Below are 18,353 nucleotides of genomic sequence, written 5' to 3' on the forward strand. Positions count from 1 at the left end.
ACAGTATTTATTCCCATCTGTCTCCTCCTTGCTGGGCTACAGTCCTGGAAGTAGCTGCAACTTTTTTGTGACCATAGAGCCCATCAGGAGCGCCCTCCTTCAAGGCTCCAGTCCCTTTTAGGCCCGTGGGTAATGATGGCTTTCTACTATCGCTTGTCCTTGGGTGCCCTAGCATCCCTTCTTGGTTCTCTTAACCCTTGATCCTTTGTTGAAAAGCTTTTTCGAAAAATCCCAGCTGTGTGAATGCAGCCTGATTCCTGCAGAATGTGCCAGCTAGAGCGAAGAAAGCAGAAGTCAGTGCAGACCGGCAGCTGAGCAGCTGCAGTCAGCATGACCCCCTCCAGCAGGCAGATGGAGTCCAGACGATCTGGTACCAGGCAACTGACAACTAGAGACCCAATATTGAGGAAGTGTCTGAACAGTAGGCAGGCTTTTGGACACAGGTCGACCTCTTCTGAAGTGAAGCTTATTTCCATGCATCCTGTCCACAACTCAAACTGGTCTTAATACGTGTGCTGAGGGCAAGCCCGCTCTGAACAGAAGCTCGAGATTCTTGCTTAGCAAACAAAATCTCAGGCTCCCCGAACTAGACGTTCTGCGCGAGTGCGTACAGCCTTCCCAGTTGCTTGTTGATTCGATGAATGAACTTGCGCTAGGCAGAGAACGCTGGGGCAAGCCCGGCAGCAGACAGCTCCTGGAGGTGGAATGCTACCTTTCCTCCGTGGCACGGCGGTCCGGACCCATCCGGGCCGCAGCTGCCACCCAACGGGCCCTGGGCTCAGCTTCTGCTTCGGATCTGCGTGAACAGGAAAAGGCAGAGCCGGCAGCGCCCTGAACAAACCAGAAAAACAGCCCTCTTCTGCTCTGCTCGCGAGCCCACGTAGGCGCGGCGGCTCTACCCCGGCGGGGGCCAGGGGCGCCTCCCCTTCGCCAGTGCCGCCCCGCCCCGCCCGCCGCCCGAGGTCTGCCCCGCCGCGCCCGCGGGGGGCGGAGTGTTAGCTCGCCGGGAGGCCGCTCTGGACTCTGCACCCCTACGTGTGTGCGCCCTACTTCCCGCGTGTCAGCAGTCCTCTGCCTGCCCATGGAAGGGGCCGGATCCCCATCGACGGGGGAAGAGCTGGAGCTCTCGGTGCTCGGGGGGCAGCCCGACGAGCAGAAGCCTCTCAACGGAACCGTCCAGGTCATCCCTCTCTCGGTCGAGGAGCCCCGCGCAGCCCAGGTAAGGCCTGCTGGGCTCCCGGGGCGGTGTCGGAGCGCGCTCTGAGCCCAGCTGTGGGCCCGGACCCCGGCTGGCACCCTCCCAGTTGCGCGTTTCCAGCCACCTCTCCCCGCATCGCGGACGCGGGGCGCTGGTGGTGCGCGCTGGGATCTTCTGAATGGAGCGGATTCCGGAGTGCGCTCTAGCCGGAACCGGCCGGAGTCCCTGCGACCCCTCTGGCCTCTCCGACCGCCATGGAACTTGAGGAATCCTACCCCGGAGGTGTGTGGCTCCTCTCTTCAGAGAGAGAATCCCCAAGGATAGAGGTGGTTTAAAAAGGTTCGGTAACTTTAAATTCAGTGTGTGTGTGTGTGTGTGTGTGTGTGTGTGTGTGTTGTGTTTTCCAAGTAAGGAGAACTCGAGTGATAGATGGAGTCTTCTCCCTTTCTTTCATCGGCATCTCCTGGCCTTACCTTTACTGCCTTGCCACTTCCACCCACCCTCCACCCTCCCCCTCTGCGCATCATCCCCCAGCGGGCTCACATCCCTCAGACACACACTTTTTCTTTTCCCAGACTTTAATTTCTCCTGAAGACAGGGGACAGGGGAGTGAACTTGCCCTGCTCAGTTGATGGAAGTGATTTCAAAGTTCTTGTCCCGAAGAACTCGACTAATGGCTCATTTGCTTGGGCCTCCTTTCAATCTCTAAAGGACCTCTTTTCTGCTCCAGCCCTAGCAGTGACAGGAACATGATTCATTCTCATCAAATACTCGTAAAATAGCAGAGGCTTTGAATTCACAGCCATCTGCCGTCTGATGAACCCTAAGACTGGCTTGAGGTTTACAGAGCGCTTGGAACTCCCCATGTATATGGCTCCAACTTGATCTTTTTTAGATCTCACTTCTCCACTCCCACGCCTCGCCTTTGACTACTCTCAGCTGTTGATTTCAGGGATAAGCAAGGAAATCAAACGGTGAAAGCATTGCTTTTGCATGGGTTCCTGGAAACACTGTCCACTCTGCTTTTAGAAGGACCTATTGATACCCCGGGGAGTGATTTGGGGGATTTTATGAATGAGAGATGAATACCACAGAAGAATGAGGGTGAAAGAAAGATGGTCTGATATCTGTGCAAGTGGCTGCCACCATGGGCTTCTGCCTCAGACCTCCATGGCAGGGTCCAGGAATGGATTTGGGAATACTTGCCACATGTTAGATAGATCCAGGACTCCCCAGTGACTCCAGGGACTGAATCCAGAGATAGGAGTTTTGGTGACAACTTCACCACTAAAAGGTGTGCCCTGAGGCAAGGTGCAAAGGTCTGTGTTCCCAAGGGTCAAATGGTAATGTAACGTGGTTAACTGGGCTTCTCTGGGAGGCCTGGGAATGCCTTGCTGAAAACAGATGAGTAGAAGCCACACTCACGTAGGGCATCCGTATTCTATAATTGTTTATTTAGTACTTACCCAGGAGAAATTGCTCTTTCGTGTTCTAATTACTTCCTCATCAGCCGGGTATACACGGAGAACCTAGACTTCCTTGTGAATTAGCTTTGTAGGTCACCAAATAGTAAGAGCTATGGTGGTTGACAGAATGGTGTGGAGGTGAAGGGTTACCTGAGCACTCGGAGGGCATTCAAAAATTTGAACAGGAAATATCAAAATATGAGAAAATCCTCCTGTAATGTGTTAATCATTCTCTTTGGTTCTGTAGAATAAGTTAAAGTGTATTTTATTTTATTAAAAGTTTATTTATTTTGAGAGAGAGAGTGAGAGAGAGCGCATGGGGGAGGGGCGGAGAGAGAGAGAGAGGGGGAGAGAGAGAGAGAGAGAGAGAGAGGGAGAAAGAGAATCCCAAGCAGGCTCCATGCAGTCAGCACAGAGCCGACGCGGGGCTCGAACTCACGAACCATGAGAGCGTGACCTGAGCTGAAATCGAGAGTCGGACGCTTAACCTGCTGAGCCACCCAGGCTCCCCCTGAAGTGTATTTTAAAAAAAATTTTTTTTAACGTTTATTTATTTTTGGGACAGAGAGAGACAGAGCATGAACGGGGGAGGGGCAGAGAGAGAGGGAGACACAGAATCGGAAGCAGGCTCCAGGCTCTGAGCCATCAGCCCAGAGTCCGACGCGGGGCTCGAACTCACAGACCGCGAGATCGTGACCTGAGCTGAAGTCTCACGCTCAACCGACTGGGCCACGCAGGCGCCCCTGAAGTGTATTTTAAATTGAAAAGTCAACTACTGTAGAATCCTGTAAAGTGCTTGGGCGTGCCAGGCACCTGAGAATTTTGTGTGTAGGGTCTCCTTCAACTCTATGCTAAGATTTCCAATTTTGAAATGCAGCTTAAGCCCATGTATTTTTATTTGTTATTTTATTTTATTATTTTTTAAGCCCACGTATTTTTAGTAACCATATGCTTTGTACGTATCATGTGCCACATACTTCCCATACATAAATGCTTCTAATTACCCCCAACAAACTTAAGAGGAAGGTGTCAGTGTTCTGATTTGACAGATGAAGAAACTGGAAGACTGAGGCTCAGAGAAGTTACCACAATACTCAGGTTCACTCAGTGGTGGCTCTGAGATTTGAACTCAGGCTTTTTAGGTCTCAAACAATGCTGTTTTTATGGGTTTATTTTATTGATAATTAGGGAGAGAAAATATATATGTAATTTATACTCACTTATGTATAATTGCCTAAATTATATGTTCCTAATTTCAGTAAGTTTGGGCACTTAAGTGAAATATGAGTATTTGCATAGCATATCTGGAATGAGGAGGGAGTTGCAGGTGGATGGGTGAAGAGTAGGGGACAGTTTTGGGACAGTTGGGAAGAAGACACCCCGTGTCTAGAGTATCTTCCTATTGGAAGGTCTGATCTGGGAGGGGATACAGAGGCAGTGGAAAGAACTTCTTTCCCCTTCTTGGAGCTTGAGGGAAAGGAATGTAAGCTGCTGAGTTTACTTTGCCTGTTGTCACTGTAAACATGGTAATATAGTTGGGTCAGAAATGAAAATGAAGTTATGGGTAATAGATGGAGATTGGTTTTCTTTTATGGCTCATCACATGGGCTCTGACCTCGGTTCCCAAATAGAAGTCCCGGAGACATTTTAAGGGACAGCATCATTAATAATGCAATAAGTTGATAGTTTTGAAGTAGGCAAGACTTCTGTGGACCGGCTAGCTAAAAATTAGCCCCATTGCTATGCATTGTTCAGAATTTAGGACAAGAATCAGCTAGATTTTTTATGTGTGGACAAGTGAATTAAATCCCACAATGAGATTACAAAGCACAGATTTTCCTACGCGCTAAGAAAAATTTTCCAGATACGTACATTATCTGCTCCTAATTGCACCAAAGAGAAGAAAAGCTGTTTGTATCCAAGAGATAGTCTTGCCATTGTGGCAGGGCCTTATGTCATGTGTTTGGATGTGACTATCTGGGGGAATGTTTAGAGGGAAGCTACAAAAATTCTTGAGCCATAAAATGCAGATCATAGAATGTAAGATGCAGTTTGCAAAAGTCTCTGGAAAGCACCCTGCAGAAAAACCTGCCTGTGGCTTCTCCTCCTGGCCTAGAATTTGGGCGTGAGAGAATGAAGATGCCAGTGAAGGAGGCAGTATGTCTTTGTGACCTGGTTTTTAGGGGAGTCTCAGCGCAGGGAGCACTCACCTGCTGTATCAGAGTCTCTTCACCCTCAGGGCACCGTGGAATCTTGGGGGTGGGAGCGGGGGTGAGGGGGACCTTCTAAAGGATACACAAGTCTTGGTTGATGCTAATGTGCAGAGAGCTGAGAAGCACTGTCATTTATTTTTGGGTTGGGAGTAGCTGACCGACTACTTTATAATGGCTTAGAGTCTGTGAAGGTTAATTTTGCAAAGGATGGTATCTCTCCCCGAGGGCTGACGGCAGGACAGTGAACTGGCTGTGTGTTGACAGCTTTGGGCTGGACACGAAGAGGCATTTTGTACAGGTGAGGGCTGTGTAATTCTGAGCTGACTTCCCCTCTGAAGTCAGAGTAGTGGGCCCTTCATACCACCAGGGTCCTAGTTTATCATGTGTAAGGGAAAATATCAGTGAAGGCAACAAGAGGCCAGAGAGATGCATTGACCCTCATTCTGTGGTTCATTTGAGACTTCAGCCCATTTCATTTTGTACTAAACTTAGGGTCCTGGCTGCTTCTTGTAGAAGGACTGAAAATGGCAGGGCATGTGGGTGGCTCAGTTGGCTAAACATCCGACTCTTGGTTTCGGCTCAGGTCACGATCTCTCATTTCATGGGTTCGATCCCCATGGCAGGTCACGATCTCTCATTTCATGGGTTCAATCCCTATGCAGTGCAGGGCCTGCTTGGTATTCTCTCTTCCCCTCCCCCACTGTCTCTCCGTCTTTCTCTCAAAATAAATAAATAAACTTAGAAGAAAAAAAAAGGACTGAAAATGGCATGGGGTCATTTTGTTCTCAGGGGCTCCGTAAGGAAGATATAGTCCTGTTTCCTGAGAAGTTAAAGGTTCCTTATACTGAGACTTCTTTTCCCCCATGCCTTATTGAGCCCTTGGCTTTGGTGGCTTTGGAGCAGTTTTCAATTTTTGGCTGGCACTGTCCTTGAACTCCAGAAGCATACTTACCTCAAGAGCGTTTTCTTCTGTCCAGACGTTCCCTTTATTGGTCCTTCATACCCAACCAGAGGAGCCAATGTAAAGTGCACTCAGGAGCTCCACAACGTGAGCTCTACTCCAGAATTTCTCCAAGTACCTTCTTACAAATTGTAGAACCCTCTACAACGAAGCCACACACATGTGTTACGTGCCTACTGCCCGACTGAGGCACAAGTGTGAGATGTAAGAACAGGAAGTTCAAGAACCACCCCTCCTTCTATCTGGTTTCAGTTTACCTTGGAAGATAAGCTGGTATCTTGAACATGAAACCAGACAAAGCAGGGGCAGATGAGCTGTGTGGACAGCTCACATTCTGGGGGGCTCTGTCCTTGGGCGAAGTGGCAGGGAGGCCTCCACAAAAGGAGAGATCTGACTTGGCTCCTGAAGAGTGATGAGGCTTCAGGACAGAAGTCTCAACCTTGATAGAGCAACTGATTCAGTCCGAGAGGCTCAAAATTATAGACGGGGGCCTGCCCTCACCTCGTGGCAATCTGGTCCCCTGTGTCCAGGTACGGCCTTGGGGTGTGTAGTTTAAATTCCTGATGTGCAGCCGGCCAGGCTTGGGAACCTGTCACTGAGAAAGTCTGAACTGTAGTCCTAAAGTGAACGATTTCCTTTTCTGCTGGCCACCAGCACCGTCATGATGGGAGAGACAGTAAACAAGGTGCCTGTTCAGGAGCGAGACTCCAGAAATGCCTGCTGCTGCTTTGTGAGACGAGAACACTGAACAACGATTGCTGTCATTTGTTGAATTGCTAATCTTTGTTTAGCAGGGGCTTCGTGTGCACGATCTCTCGTGCACGCAATCTCTGGTTTCTACCACAGCCCTGTGCGCTACACTTGTTATTTTTACAGTTGAGGATGTCGGGGCTGGTGAGCTTCAGTAGCTTGCTGAATGAGGGCGTCGCTCTGCTTTTAAGTGTGGGAGGGGAATCCCGATGCAGAAACACACCTTTTCCCCATCGCAGTCCTTGGTCTCTGAGTCCTGGGACCTTGTAGGGGCAGGTGGTGGCCCTGAGTGGAAGCACCGTGGCAGCCAGGCCCACTCGTAACCTGGAGCTCTGCACGATGGCACGGGGGGCCATGGACAAAAGGTGCCAGTTTTGTAGGGACACACAGCGGGCATCAGCCCTGGCTGCTCTCTGTACCTGCCTCTGGGAGATGGGCCAGTGGCCCCCCTGTGGGGCTGTTAGCATGCAATGAATTGGTGTTGGTGATCAATAAGCCATGGCAGTGGCTGCCTCACTGCTGCTTATTTCCTGCTGTGTCTCATGTCCTTCCTTTCATTTCCCTTCGCAGGCCCTAATTACACGTTACAGGTCACAGCAGTAGCCTCTTAGCTTTTGCACACACCATTTTGCTCTGAATCTTAAGTCTACTCTTATGCTTCAAAACCTTCCACAGGTCCCCAGCTCACACCAAATTAAGTCCAAACTGCTCTGACTGCATTCAGAGCCCTCTCAGATTGCCTCCAGCCTTTCACTCTCTCTAATCTTAGCTGTTATTACTTGCCACATTTCTGTTAGCTGAGGCTCTTGGCCGGGTCCGTCACCAACCCACACGAAGGATGCTTGCTCTCTCCTGGCTTTGGAATGCCTTTCTCTGTCCGTCCTTCCGAATCCTGCCTAACCTCCCCACCTCAGGGCCCCCTGGGTGTTTTCTCCCTCACTTCTGTGTGAGGTTCCATTCTGCTTCTTTGTAAACCTGACTTCGTGGAGGGGAGCCCCCTGGAGGGCAAGATCCCGCTGCCTTCATTTCTGTATCACTGGCCCTTGGTAAGCATTCAGAAATGCTTGTTGAGACCAATGACTGCCTCACAGTGTCCCTCTGCTTTCCAGGCTAACAAGGAGAACCCTTGGAGCTCCTGTAATAAGAAATTGATTGGAAAGTGCAAACTGTGGATGGTCATTGCCTCTGTTTTCCTAGGTCTCATTGTAGTGATCATCATAAGCATATGTCTTATTGGAGGTAAGAGGACTTAAGTAGGACTAAGTTGATGCATTTTAAGAACTTATGTAATGTTTATGACTTACACTTGTTTCTGATATGAAAGATGTGCTGATTGCTGTTTCTTTATAATATGAATTTAAAACTGGTTTGGGATTTGGTATGAGTGGCAGCTATACATGTTTCTTTGTTTGCTTTATTTCATTTTTGTTTTTGTGGTTTGTTTTATAAGCTCTGAAAGAAGGGTGGAGACCAACATTTTACTTTAAACTCTGCCCACCGGATCTTGAAAATTTCTCAAGTGTTAATTTAAACACTAACTTATATTTCATTGTGTCTCTGTACCTGCTGTTTGAATATTTTTCCTTATCATTTGTTTGCTAAAATAATTATTGTACTTCATCTGATATACCTGGGACATTATTATGATGATAAATAATGAATAGCCCATTTGAAAGCATCTTTAAAACTTCAACAGAACCATGAATGTATAAAATGTCATTAATTTATTTTGGAAATAACTGTTTATTATATTTGTGTTATATGTGTTTACAAAACAAAACTTACATGGTGCTAACTATATCCTTTACATATATTATTTTAGTTATTATTTATTATGAAAATGAAAATAATCCATATTCAGTTACCCATGAAGCCCATCTATATTATTAATATTTCATTATACTTTCTTCTATCCTTTTCTCACATTTTTAAAATAATTTGAGATAAAGATTTTTTTTAATCATCTTGTGGCCTACCTTTAGGATTTTTAATGCCATGTTGAGACCATTTTGCCAATTCATTAGAAATTATTTGTGAGGGGCACCTGGGTGGCTCAGTCAGTTGAGCATCCGACTTCAGCTTGGGTCATGATCTCATGGTTGGTGAGTTTCAGCCCCGCATCAGACTCTGCTGTCAGCACAGGGCTCACTTTGGATCTTCTGCCCCTCTCTCTGTCTACTCCTCCCCCACTCGTGCACTATCTCTCTCTCAAAAATCAGTAAACATTAAAAAGAAAAGAAATTATTTATGAACACTTTTTTAAAATTACTGTGTGTGATGTAGTCTTCCACACCATTTTAAAGTGTTTTTAAATAGTTGCTAATTTTTTATGATTATTGATATATTAAGGTTTTCATGATGCATAAATATAGGACCCTCCAGTGGACAATCATTTAAGTTTTAAAATAGGAAAGAAGAAAATTGTTTTTATTTGTAAGTGGGGATGATTGCAGGGGCAGGGAGTTGGGATACTTCTTCTGGAGTTGGGATACTCTTGTATCCTGCAACTTTGCTGAATTCATGAATCAGTTCTAGCAGTTTTTTGGTGGAATCTTTTACGTTTTCCACATAGAATATCATGTCATCTGCGAAGTTGAAAGTTTGACCTCCTCCTGGCTGATTTGGATGCCTTTTATTTCTTTGTGTTGCCTGATTGCTGAGGCTAAGACTTCCAATACTATGTTGAATAACAGTGGCGAGAGTGGACATCCCTGTCTTGTTCCTGACCTTAGGGGGAAAGCTCTCAGTTTTTCCCCATTGAGGATGATATTAGTGTCAGGTCATTCGTATACAGCTTTTATGATGTCGAGGTATGCTCCTTCTAGCCCTACTTTCTTGAGGGTTTTTATCAAGAAAGGATGCTGTATTTTGTCAAATGCTTTCTCTGCATCTGTTGAGAGGATCATATGGTTCTTGTCCTTTCTTTTATTGATGTGATGAATCATGTTAATTGTTTTGTGGATATTGAACCAGCCCTGCATCCCAGGTATAAATCCCATTTGGTCGTGGTGAATAATTTTTTTAATGTATTATTGGATCCTGTTGGCTAATATCTTGTTGAGTATTTTTGCATCCATGTTCATCGGGGAAATTGGTCTATAGTTCTCCTTTTTAGTGGGGCCTCTGTCTGGTTTTGGAATCAAGGTAATGCTGGCTTTACAGAAAGCATTTGGAAGTTTTCCTTCCATTTCTATTTTTTGGAACAGTTTCAAGAGAATAGGTGTTAACTCTTCCTTAAATGTTTGGTAGAATTCCCCTGGAAAGCCATCTGGTCTTGGACTCTTGTTTTTGGGGAGATTTTTGGAGTTGGGATACTCTTGAAGGTGATCTGGTTTCCACAAGGATTTGGGTTGAGTTGGGTTCTTCTTAGTAAACCCAGTCTTGGGTGAGAGCAAGATTGAGGATCCCCTGAGTCTCTCCAGAAGGCGTCCTGGGATTTTCTTCAGGAACTCCACTTGCCCTTCACCTCATGTTCCTCTTCCCGACCTCCTCCTCTCCTGTCTCAAGGGTTTAAAGTCCCTGAAGGAATAGGAAAGCTGAAAGATATATGCCAACCTCCAGCATGTTTCTCAGGCAGGCACCATGTTTGCTTAGTTACTTATGGCACAGTTGAGGTGGGATGGGTGATCCTTGGAGGCCATGGGCTGGTTTTGAGGTAGGTGCTACACCCCTTCCATCATGCTGAGGACAGCAGTTTTGGGGTGGGCCTTCATATGCCCTCTTCCCATTAACTCCCACACATGGATGTTGAACTGAGGTTGAGCCATGCAGCCTTGTCCCATTACAATTAGGTGGTGCTACCCTGAATGTTGGCCGATTTGTCTCTTGGCATCTGGGGCCTCTAGCAAAGAATGATGCTTCAGGTCCAGTTGGTTTAATATTCAGGATTCTAAAGCACAAGACCCAAGAGCTGTCTTCCATTCTCAAAAATCATCCAACCTCTTCAACTCACAAACAGTGATCTGCAGAGGCAGGGATTGCATTTCCCTCCACAGTTTCTCAGGGGACACGTGAGTTCATAGGATAATATTCAGGGAGGAGCTCTATACTACGTGTAGTGCAAGCTTCATTCTCAGTGTGGTTGTAAAATTGTATTTAAAAATGTTAATGCTGTAGAGAGATTTGCAAACTTTCACATTTTTTAAATCAGAGCCCTACTTTTACTTTACTTGGCACCTCAGCCCTCAGGGGTTTGGGCCTTTGGGGAGAGTCATAATAGGTGGCGGTGGGAGTTTGCAATAGGGAAAAGGGGCAGGGACAGGGCTCCCTCCATGATGGCCCCGGCCTCACCCAGAGCGAGCTCTGTAGGTACTTCTGGGATGACAGTATTAAGAATTGGTCATTGCCTAATTGCCAAGCCCCAGCAAGGGAATCAAATTTATAGAACTTCTGGGCTCTGTGTGGAAAATACTCCCGCTTGGAAAAGCACAGTGTTAGGAGAGTCAAGGGCTGCACATATGGTTGTCTGGCTTCATTAAGAAGTGAGGTTCCTCAGGGGCCCCTGGGTGGCTCAGGTGAATGAGTGTCAGACTCTTGGTTTCAGCTCCGGTCACAATCTCATGGTTCATGATCTCATGGTTCTCGAGATCGAGCCCCGTGTGGGGCTCTGTTGCTGACAGCACTGAGCCTGCTTGGGGATTCTCTCTCCCTCTCTCTCTGCCCCTTCCCCTGCTCTCTCTCTGTCTCTCTCTGTCTCTCTCAAAATAAATAAATACACATTAAAAGCTTTTTTGGAAAAAAAAAAGGCGAGGTTCCTCCCGAGCTGCTTTTGCCATTTTTTTTGCCTCCTTCTTCCCTTTCTCCTGCTCCTCAGTGTCCTGTCTCAGGGCTCCGTAGTACACAGACTGAGGCTCAGAGGCAGAGGTGTTAATGACTGTGGAGCCGGAGTGGACACAGAAGTGGACACGAAGCAGGTCCCACGATGGAAGGGGTAACTACCTGAGGAGGGCACAGTGGGATACCCACGGAGAGGTGTCCACTGTGGAGGTGTACCTTGTCACTAACGTTGTTAAGAATGACCATCAACTATGGTCTGTTTTGTTATTGTTAATTTTCTGCAGGTTGTGAACCCTTTACTGCCTGCCCCTCGGGTGGGCTGTCCAGCCACTTTGCCTTTGCCCTGCCATTGAAGTGGTGGCAAATTCAGGGTCATGGCTCTGCTTATAGCACTGAGCTGGGGCTGCCCACACACTGTGCAGGAGAGGCTAGCACTCTGCCAGGCTTATGGTAAACAATGAAATCTTTTTAAGTGGCCGCGTTTGGGAGCAGAGCCCAGGGAATTGTGTTGTGTCTGGAGGCTTGGTTTTGTCTTAGCTCTTGAGGGAAGAGATAATGATGGATTCTTTTCTTCTCTCTAAAGAATTGTAAGTTCCTTGATATAAATGGTAAAGGGGGGGGGGAGGCTCCCTCTTTCCCCCCCCCCCCCCAGGCTCAAAGTCATCTTCTTTCTGGATAATTTGGAGGATCATTTAAGCACCCTCCAGGGTTCTCTTTGATTTGCCCCAGCCAGGGAGGGGAGAGACCTGAGGAACACCCTACGAATGACACTCTGGGTTGGGCAAAGTATTTTAAATGTTACAAAAGCCAAACTGTGACAGGTAGGTGGACACTTGGAAATATACTTTAAAGGTGATCAGATTTAACACTGTGGGGACCCTTATGTGATATCCTCCAGCATCACGGATTTCTGCCTGACGTCTTTGTTCTCTTTACATACAGGCTTTTCCGTGAGTAGGAATGCTGTGGTTCCAAGATACTAACTCAACCTGACCTGAACAAATTATGCATTTTCTCCAAGGTTCGATGTCTTCATCTTAAAATGAAAACATTTGGGGCGCCTGGGTGGCTCAGTCGGTTAAGTGTCTGACTTTGGCTCATGACCTCACAGTTCTTGAGTTAAAGCCCCGCGTCAGGCTCTGTGAGATGGCTCAGAGCCTGGAGCCTGCTTCAGATTCTGTGTCTCCTCCCTCTCTGTCCCCTGTCTGCTGGCTCTCTCTCTCTCTCTCAAAAATAAATAAACATTAAAAAATTTTTTTTAATGAAAACATTAGTATTTAACTCATAGGGTTGGTTTGAGAATTACATGAGAATTACACACACCGAGCATAGCCGAGTGTCTGTACATGATGCTTAGTATATAGTAGCCATTCTTCCTGTTGTCCAGGCTTGATGTCTTGAAACTGTTTTTGATCCCTTCTTCTCTCCTATATCTAGGTAATTGTCAAAGATGTAAGCAGAGACTTCAGCAGAAGTGGCGTGTGTTGAATGTTTTGTTGAATGAATTGCTTTGCCTTTGAGTTGGGTATAAGAGCCACATTTTACACTGTCACAATGTGTCGGCAGACAGGTTGCACAGGGCAGTGCTCCCCGGTGCAGGCTGACTCATGGGAAAATCCTAGACAGACAGCATTGGCAAGTTATAAACCAGCAAGGCTTTTGGGGGCAGGAACTTAGTAGCAAATCTGTAGGCCCAGTCCCTTGAAGTTTCTTTGTGTTTTCACCTCTTTCTCTTTCCCTCAAATCTCATATGTTTCTCCACCTTCCCAACACCAACCGCTTCACTTACGCTCTCCATGGGATCCTCTCCAGCTTCTCCTAACCCATGGATCTTTAGATAGCTCCATGTCTGGCTAAGCATCTTCAGGGTTTTTTCAACCTGAGCCTCTTCAAATGTGTTGGCATTGTCTGTCTTTCAAAATTTTCTTCCCTCAGAATCTTGCTGCTTCATTTTAGGATTTTTTTTCTCTTTCTCTTTTTTCACTGGCAGACTTCTAGAAATAGGGGTCTGCATTTGGATCTTGCCTCCTGATTGCTCCTAACCCATTGGTTCCAGGTCGTTCTTCCCAAGGTTACCCGTAATTGCTTGATCATGAAGCCCAGTGGCCTTTCCCTCATCTCTGCCCTATTTGTAGCCTATTTGAGTGCGTTGTGCTCTTGTGGGTCTACAGAACTCCTGGGCCTCGTGTCTCCTGCTGTTTCTGCCTTTGGCCTCCACATGTGGTACTTGAGGCTTGTCTCCAACCTTCTTACTTTTCACACTCTGCATCCTTTCCCTTGAGGAACTCATTTACTCCCAAGGCGGCAGCCACCCCTCTTGGAGCTGACTCCTAGATCTGCATCCACACTCTTTTCCTGAATTTGAGTCATACTCTTGGCTGGAAAGATCTCTGCCTGATTGTCTCCATCATTACCCGAAACCACTATTCGTTTGTGTCCCCTTCCCCCGTTAACGCCCTCTATGGTTTCATGAGACCCTGTTTATTCCAGCTCTGCTACCATCCATTTGTGCAACTTCAGGCAAATTCTTCAACCTCCTTAGCCTCAGTTTCCACATTTGTAAGATCTAAATGATTTCTGAATCTGAGTCTATAAGTGGATCCTGATACTACTGCTTACTAGCTCAACCTGACCTGAACAAATTATGGATTTTCTCTAAGCTTCAATGTCTTCCTTTAAAAAATTTTTTTAATACTTACTCATTTTTGAGAGACAGAGCATGAGCGGGGGAGGGGCAGAGAGAGAGGGAGACACAGAATCCGAGGCAGGCTCCAGGCTCTGAGCTGTCAGCACAGAGTCCGACACGGGGCTTGAACTCACAGGCTGTGAGATCAAGACCTGAGCCGAAGGCAGATGCTCAACCGACTGAGCCACCCGGGTGCCCCCAGTGTCTTCATTTTAAAATGAAAACATTAGGGGCGCCTGGGTGGCTCAGTCAGTTAAGTGTCCAACTCTTGATTTCAACTCAGGTCATGATCTTGTGGTTCGTGGGATTGAACCTCACATCAGGTTCTGGGGTTGACAGGGTGGAGTCTGCTTGGGATTCTCTCTGCGCCTTCCCCATTCGCGTGCATGCTTTGTCTCTCTCTCTCTCTCAAAATAAATAAAAACTTTAAAAAAATAAATAAAATGAAAACATTAATATTTAACTCATAGGGTCGATTTGAGAATTACATGAGAATTAAAGCTGCAAGTGTGCAGCTGAGTGTAGGTAATGGTTAGTACAGTAGCTATTCTTTCTGTTGTCTGGGCTTGACATCTTGGAACTGTTTTTTGATCTCTTCGTCTCTCCTGTTTCCAGGGAGTAGTCAAATCTTTTTTGTTTTTTTTTTTAAATTTTTTTTTTAACGTTTTATTTATTTTTGAGACAGAGAGAGACAGAGCACGAACAGGGGAGGGTCAGAGAGAGGGAGACACAGAATCCGAAGCAGGCTCCAGGCTCCGAGCGGTCAGCACAGAGCCCGACGCGGGGCTCGAACTCACGGACCGCGAGATCATGACCCGAGCCGAAGTCAGCCGCTTAACCGACTGAGCCACCAAGGCGCCCCAAAGGGAGTAGTCAAATCTTACCCAGTCTCATCCGGCCATTCCTTGGCAGTGCCTTGATAATGCACTGGCAAGTGCCTTTATCAGTGACTGTCCACTTCCTGCAGGCTGCTGCGGTGGGTCCTTTGTATGTGTTGATTTCCATCTTTCCCATTTCCCACAATGGAGCGGTTGATATTTCTGCTGAGAAAACAGCTTCAGAGATTTACGTGACTGACTTGGGTCTCATGAGTAATAAATATTGGCCAACACCAAGGTTCAAACTAAGTCTGGCTACCATTAAAGCCGGCTCCGTCTCCTCCATCTCAGGCTTTCTCCTTCCCTCCCTCCTTCCTTCCGAGTTCCACTGCCTGCAGTCAAAATCAGTCTCTCCCAATCTTGTGTTTAGTGGCCTGTCTGCCTCAGCCCTCCCAGTTGCCTTTCTTCCCATCCATCACCAGATTTTCCTCCACTTCTTCCTGGGAGACGTTTAACAACCTCCATCATCTCCTGAAGACATCTGGCGTTTAGGGCCTCCCTCTGAAGCCTCATTTCTTATATTCCAGACAAAGAGCTGTTTTGTGTGTCTCCAGCATTCTTTGTATGTTTTGTGACTTTTTTTGAAGTTTATTTATTTATTTTGAGAGAGACAGAGACAGTGTGAGTAGGGGAGGGGCAGAGAGAGAGAGAGAGAGAGAGAAAATCCCAAGCAGGCTCCGCACCGTCAAGTGCACAGCCTGATGTGGTTCTCAAACTCACGAAACTGACCTGAGCTGAAACTGAGAGTTGGATGCTTAACGGACAGAGCCACCCAGGTGTCCTTATTTTGTGATTTTTTTTTTTTAAACACTTTTTCTCTGTCCAGATGAAGTCGCAGTAGTGGCATAAAAACTCTCCTGACTGGATAAGTCCATCGTTAGTATTGTTATTTTAACAGACACAACTATTTTAGCCAGGTGTTGATACAGATTCATTATTTGAATCATATACGTGTATGTCATTGGAGCTCCGATTAGAGACCTCTTTTGGTGTCTCTTCTTAAGAGTCTTTGAATTCAGCAGTTGTGTGAATCCTGAATTCATTTTCTGGCTTTCCCTGGTCCTTTCCAGGGCAGTGATATCTGCTATGGAAACGTAACCTGGTGGTTGTGGAGATCAAAGGTACCCATCACAGCATTATTACAGTGGAAAGTGAAAATGCTAAAAATGTGATGTAAGGAAATGGTGAGCCAATTATGAACATTATACAGACATTAGAATAGTCTTTGGCAAGAATTCCAGACACCAGGGGAAACGGCTTTTGTTACATTAACAACAACAACTAACAACGGAATCAAGACAAATAAGCAATAGTCTTCTCATGGAGACTTAAAATATGTTATATAAAATATGGGGGGGGAAGGCGCCTGGGTGGCTCTCAGTTGGTTGAGCTTCTGACTTCGGCTTAGGTCATGATCTCAAAGCTCTTGGGTTCGTGCCCCATGACGGGCTCTGCTGAGAGCTCAGAGCCTGGAACCTGCTTCGGATTCTGTGTCTTCCTCTCTCTCTGCCCCTCCTCCTCTCACGCTGTCTCTCTTTCTCGCTCAAAAATAAATAAACATTAAAAAAAAATTTTTTTTAAATAAAATATGGGGGGAAGAGTTGTTAAGGGGTTATTTGTAATTTTTTTCTTGTTTTGCTACAATTTCCTGTACTTGGCAAGTTTGCAGCTATGAAGACGTAACTTTATTGTCAGACAAATGAATGTAATGACATACAACAAACAAGGGTGCAGAGATAATTCCTTGTGTTGGGGGCCCTCAAGATGACGCCTAGATCCAATGATTTGCCGGGAGAACTCATGGGACTCAGCATACAGTCATAGAGATAGATGATTACGACTTATCATGGCAAAATGGTATAAAGCAAAATCCAGAGGAAACTAGGCACAAACCTTAGGACAGACACACTTACATGCTCTAGCAATGAGATGTAACAACGCACGTGAAGTGTTGTCTACCCGGGAAGCTCATTAGAGGCTCCAGTGCCCAGGGTTTTTATTGGGGTTGTTCCCATAGGCAGCCTTTGCCTGGTACCTACCAAAAGAAGGAAAGGAGGTGTTCAGCATAAGCCACACTGTACCAACCGTTTGAGGCACGGTGAGCCCCTCTTCAGAGGGAAAGGTGGGAACCCTCCCCACATCCAGGTTCCCAGAGGCCAGTGAGGGGCCAGCGTGAGCAGGCCTTTCTCAGCTGGTCATCTCGGGCCACGTGATCTCTTTTCTGCACGTTCCCTCGTTCCTCGTGCCTCCCGTTTCCTCAACTCTGTCAGGGAGTAAATATCAGGATTCTTACTTCTTCTCATCGGCCCTTCCATCATACACTGATGGCCTTTTCAGAGTCCAGTAAAAGAGGCCACTTCTGTTATGTCTGCACTTTGGGATCTGAGAGGACGGTCTGAGGCAGCGCGGACACACGTTTCTACCGCCCACGCCTTTCTCAGGGCCAGAGGAGTGGTTCCTTCATGGGCCCGGTGGTGAGGCCCACGCGGAGCCCGGGGAGCAGAGGCAGCACCATGAGTGACAGCTTCTAGCTCCTGGCGCCTGGCTTTGTGTGTTTTTCCTTTGGCTTTAACTGCTTCAAAATCAATTAGCTCACCATCATTAGAGTGCAGGCAGCCACACGTTTGGCCAGGATGCAAGGCCCTGGGGCTCTGAGTACACTTTGGCCTCCCTTCTACAAACAGAATGCGTCGACCTTTCTCTTGGGTGGGACAGACTGCAGAGTGATGGCTTCGTGCCCACCTTTTGTCGTCCTGGGTGATGTCAAGACCCGGCTCATGTCTAGTGCCCGCGCTGTTCTGGTCCGTGATGTGATGTCCCTTTCTCAGCATGGTCCTTGACAGCCCAGAATGGAGGGGACTCACTGAAGTTCCTTGCTGCCAATCCCTGTCCCCCATCGCCCACCGTTTACCCGGCAGACCCCCTTCCAGCACCTGCCTGGACACCCACGTACATAGCTAAGGCTGCAGGTTCAGTTTAACAAAGGAATTCATTTTCTTCCCACTCACCCCCACCGGCTTTGCCCCGTTTGTATTCGATGGAATCTGAGACCTCTTCTGCTGTAAAACACACAAACAAAATTTTTGTCATAATGGAGGCACGTCCCCTCCATTTGAGATTTTGATATTACCGAGAAGACACAGCACTTCTGCTTGTGCCTGCTTACGGTGTCTGGGCTTTATCCTTGATGAATGCTTCTGGCTTTCTGCAGCGGCCAGTGGAACAATTTATTATGTTAAGCTTGTGTTTACTTTTACTTTTTAATCCCCGCCCTCTTTAGCAACTTACATCGATGAAGATGAAAACGAAATACTTGAATTATCATCAAATAAAACATTCTTGGTCGAGCTAAAGATTCCAGAGGACTGTGTTACCGAGGAGGAGTTGCCTCACCAGCTCAGGAAAAGGGTAATTATATCTTAAGC

General features: G+C 46.8%; 1 protein-coding gene across 3 annotated transcripts in view; it reads left to right on the forward strand.

Annotated features, from left to right (window-relative positions):
• Positions 1-660: 660 nt before the first annotated feature.
• The window catches only part of CC2H3orf52 (chromosome C2 C3orf52 homolog), a 33,345-nt gene continuing 15,652 nt past the window's right edge, over positions 661-18,353 (forward strand). Inside the window, exons 1-3 of one of the 3 annotated variants that reach the window (XM_053220842.1) lie at positions 661-1,219; positions 7,698-7,827; positions 18,209-18,336. In XM_053220842.1, coding sequence (XP_053076817.1) covers positions 1,082-1,219; positions 7,698-7,827; positions 18,209-18,336 — 396 coding nt within the window. In that variant the 5' untranslated portion in view covers positions 661-1,081. The remainder of the gene's footprint in view (positions 1,220-7,697; positions 7,828-18,208; positions 18,337-18,353) is intronic. The other 2 variants (XM_027077718.2, XM_027077717.2) reach the window with 2 other exon arrangements.

This window comes from Acinonyx jubatus, chromosome C2 (genome assembly GCF_027475565.1).
Source record: "Acinonyx jubatus isolate Ajub_Pintada_27869175 chromosome C2, VMU_Ajub_asm_v1.0, whole genome shotgun sequence".
NCBI lineage: Eukaryota > Metazoa > Chordata > Mammalia > Carnivora > Felidae > Acinonyx > Acinonyx jubatus.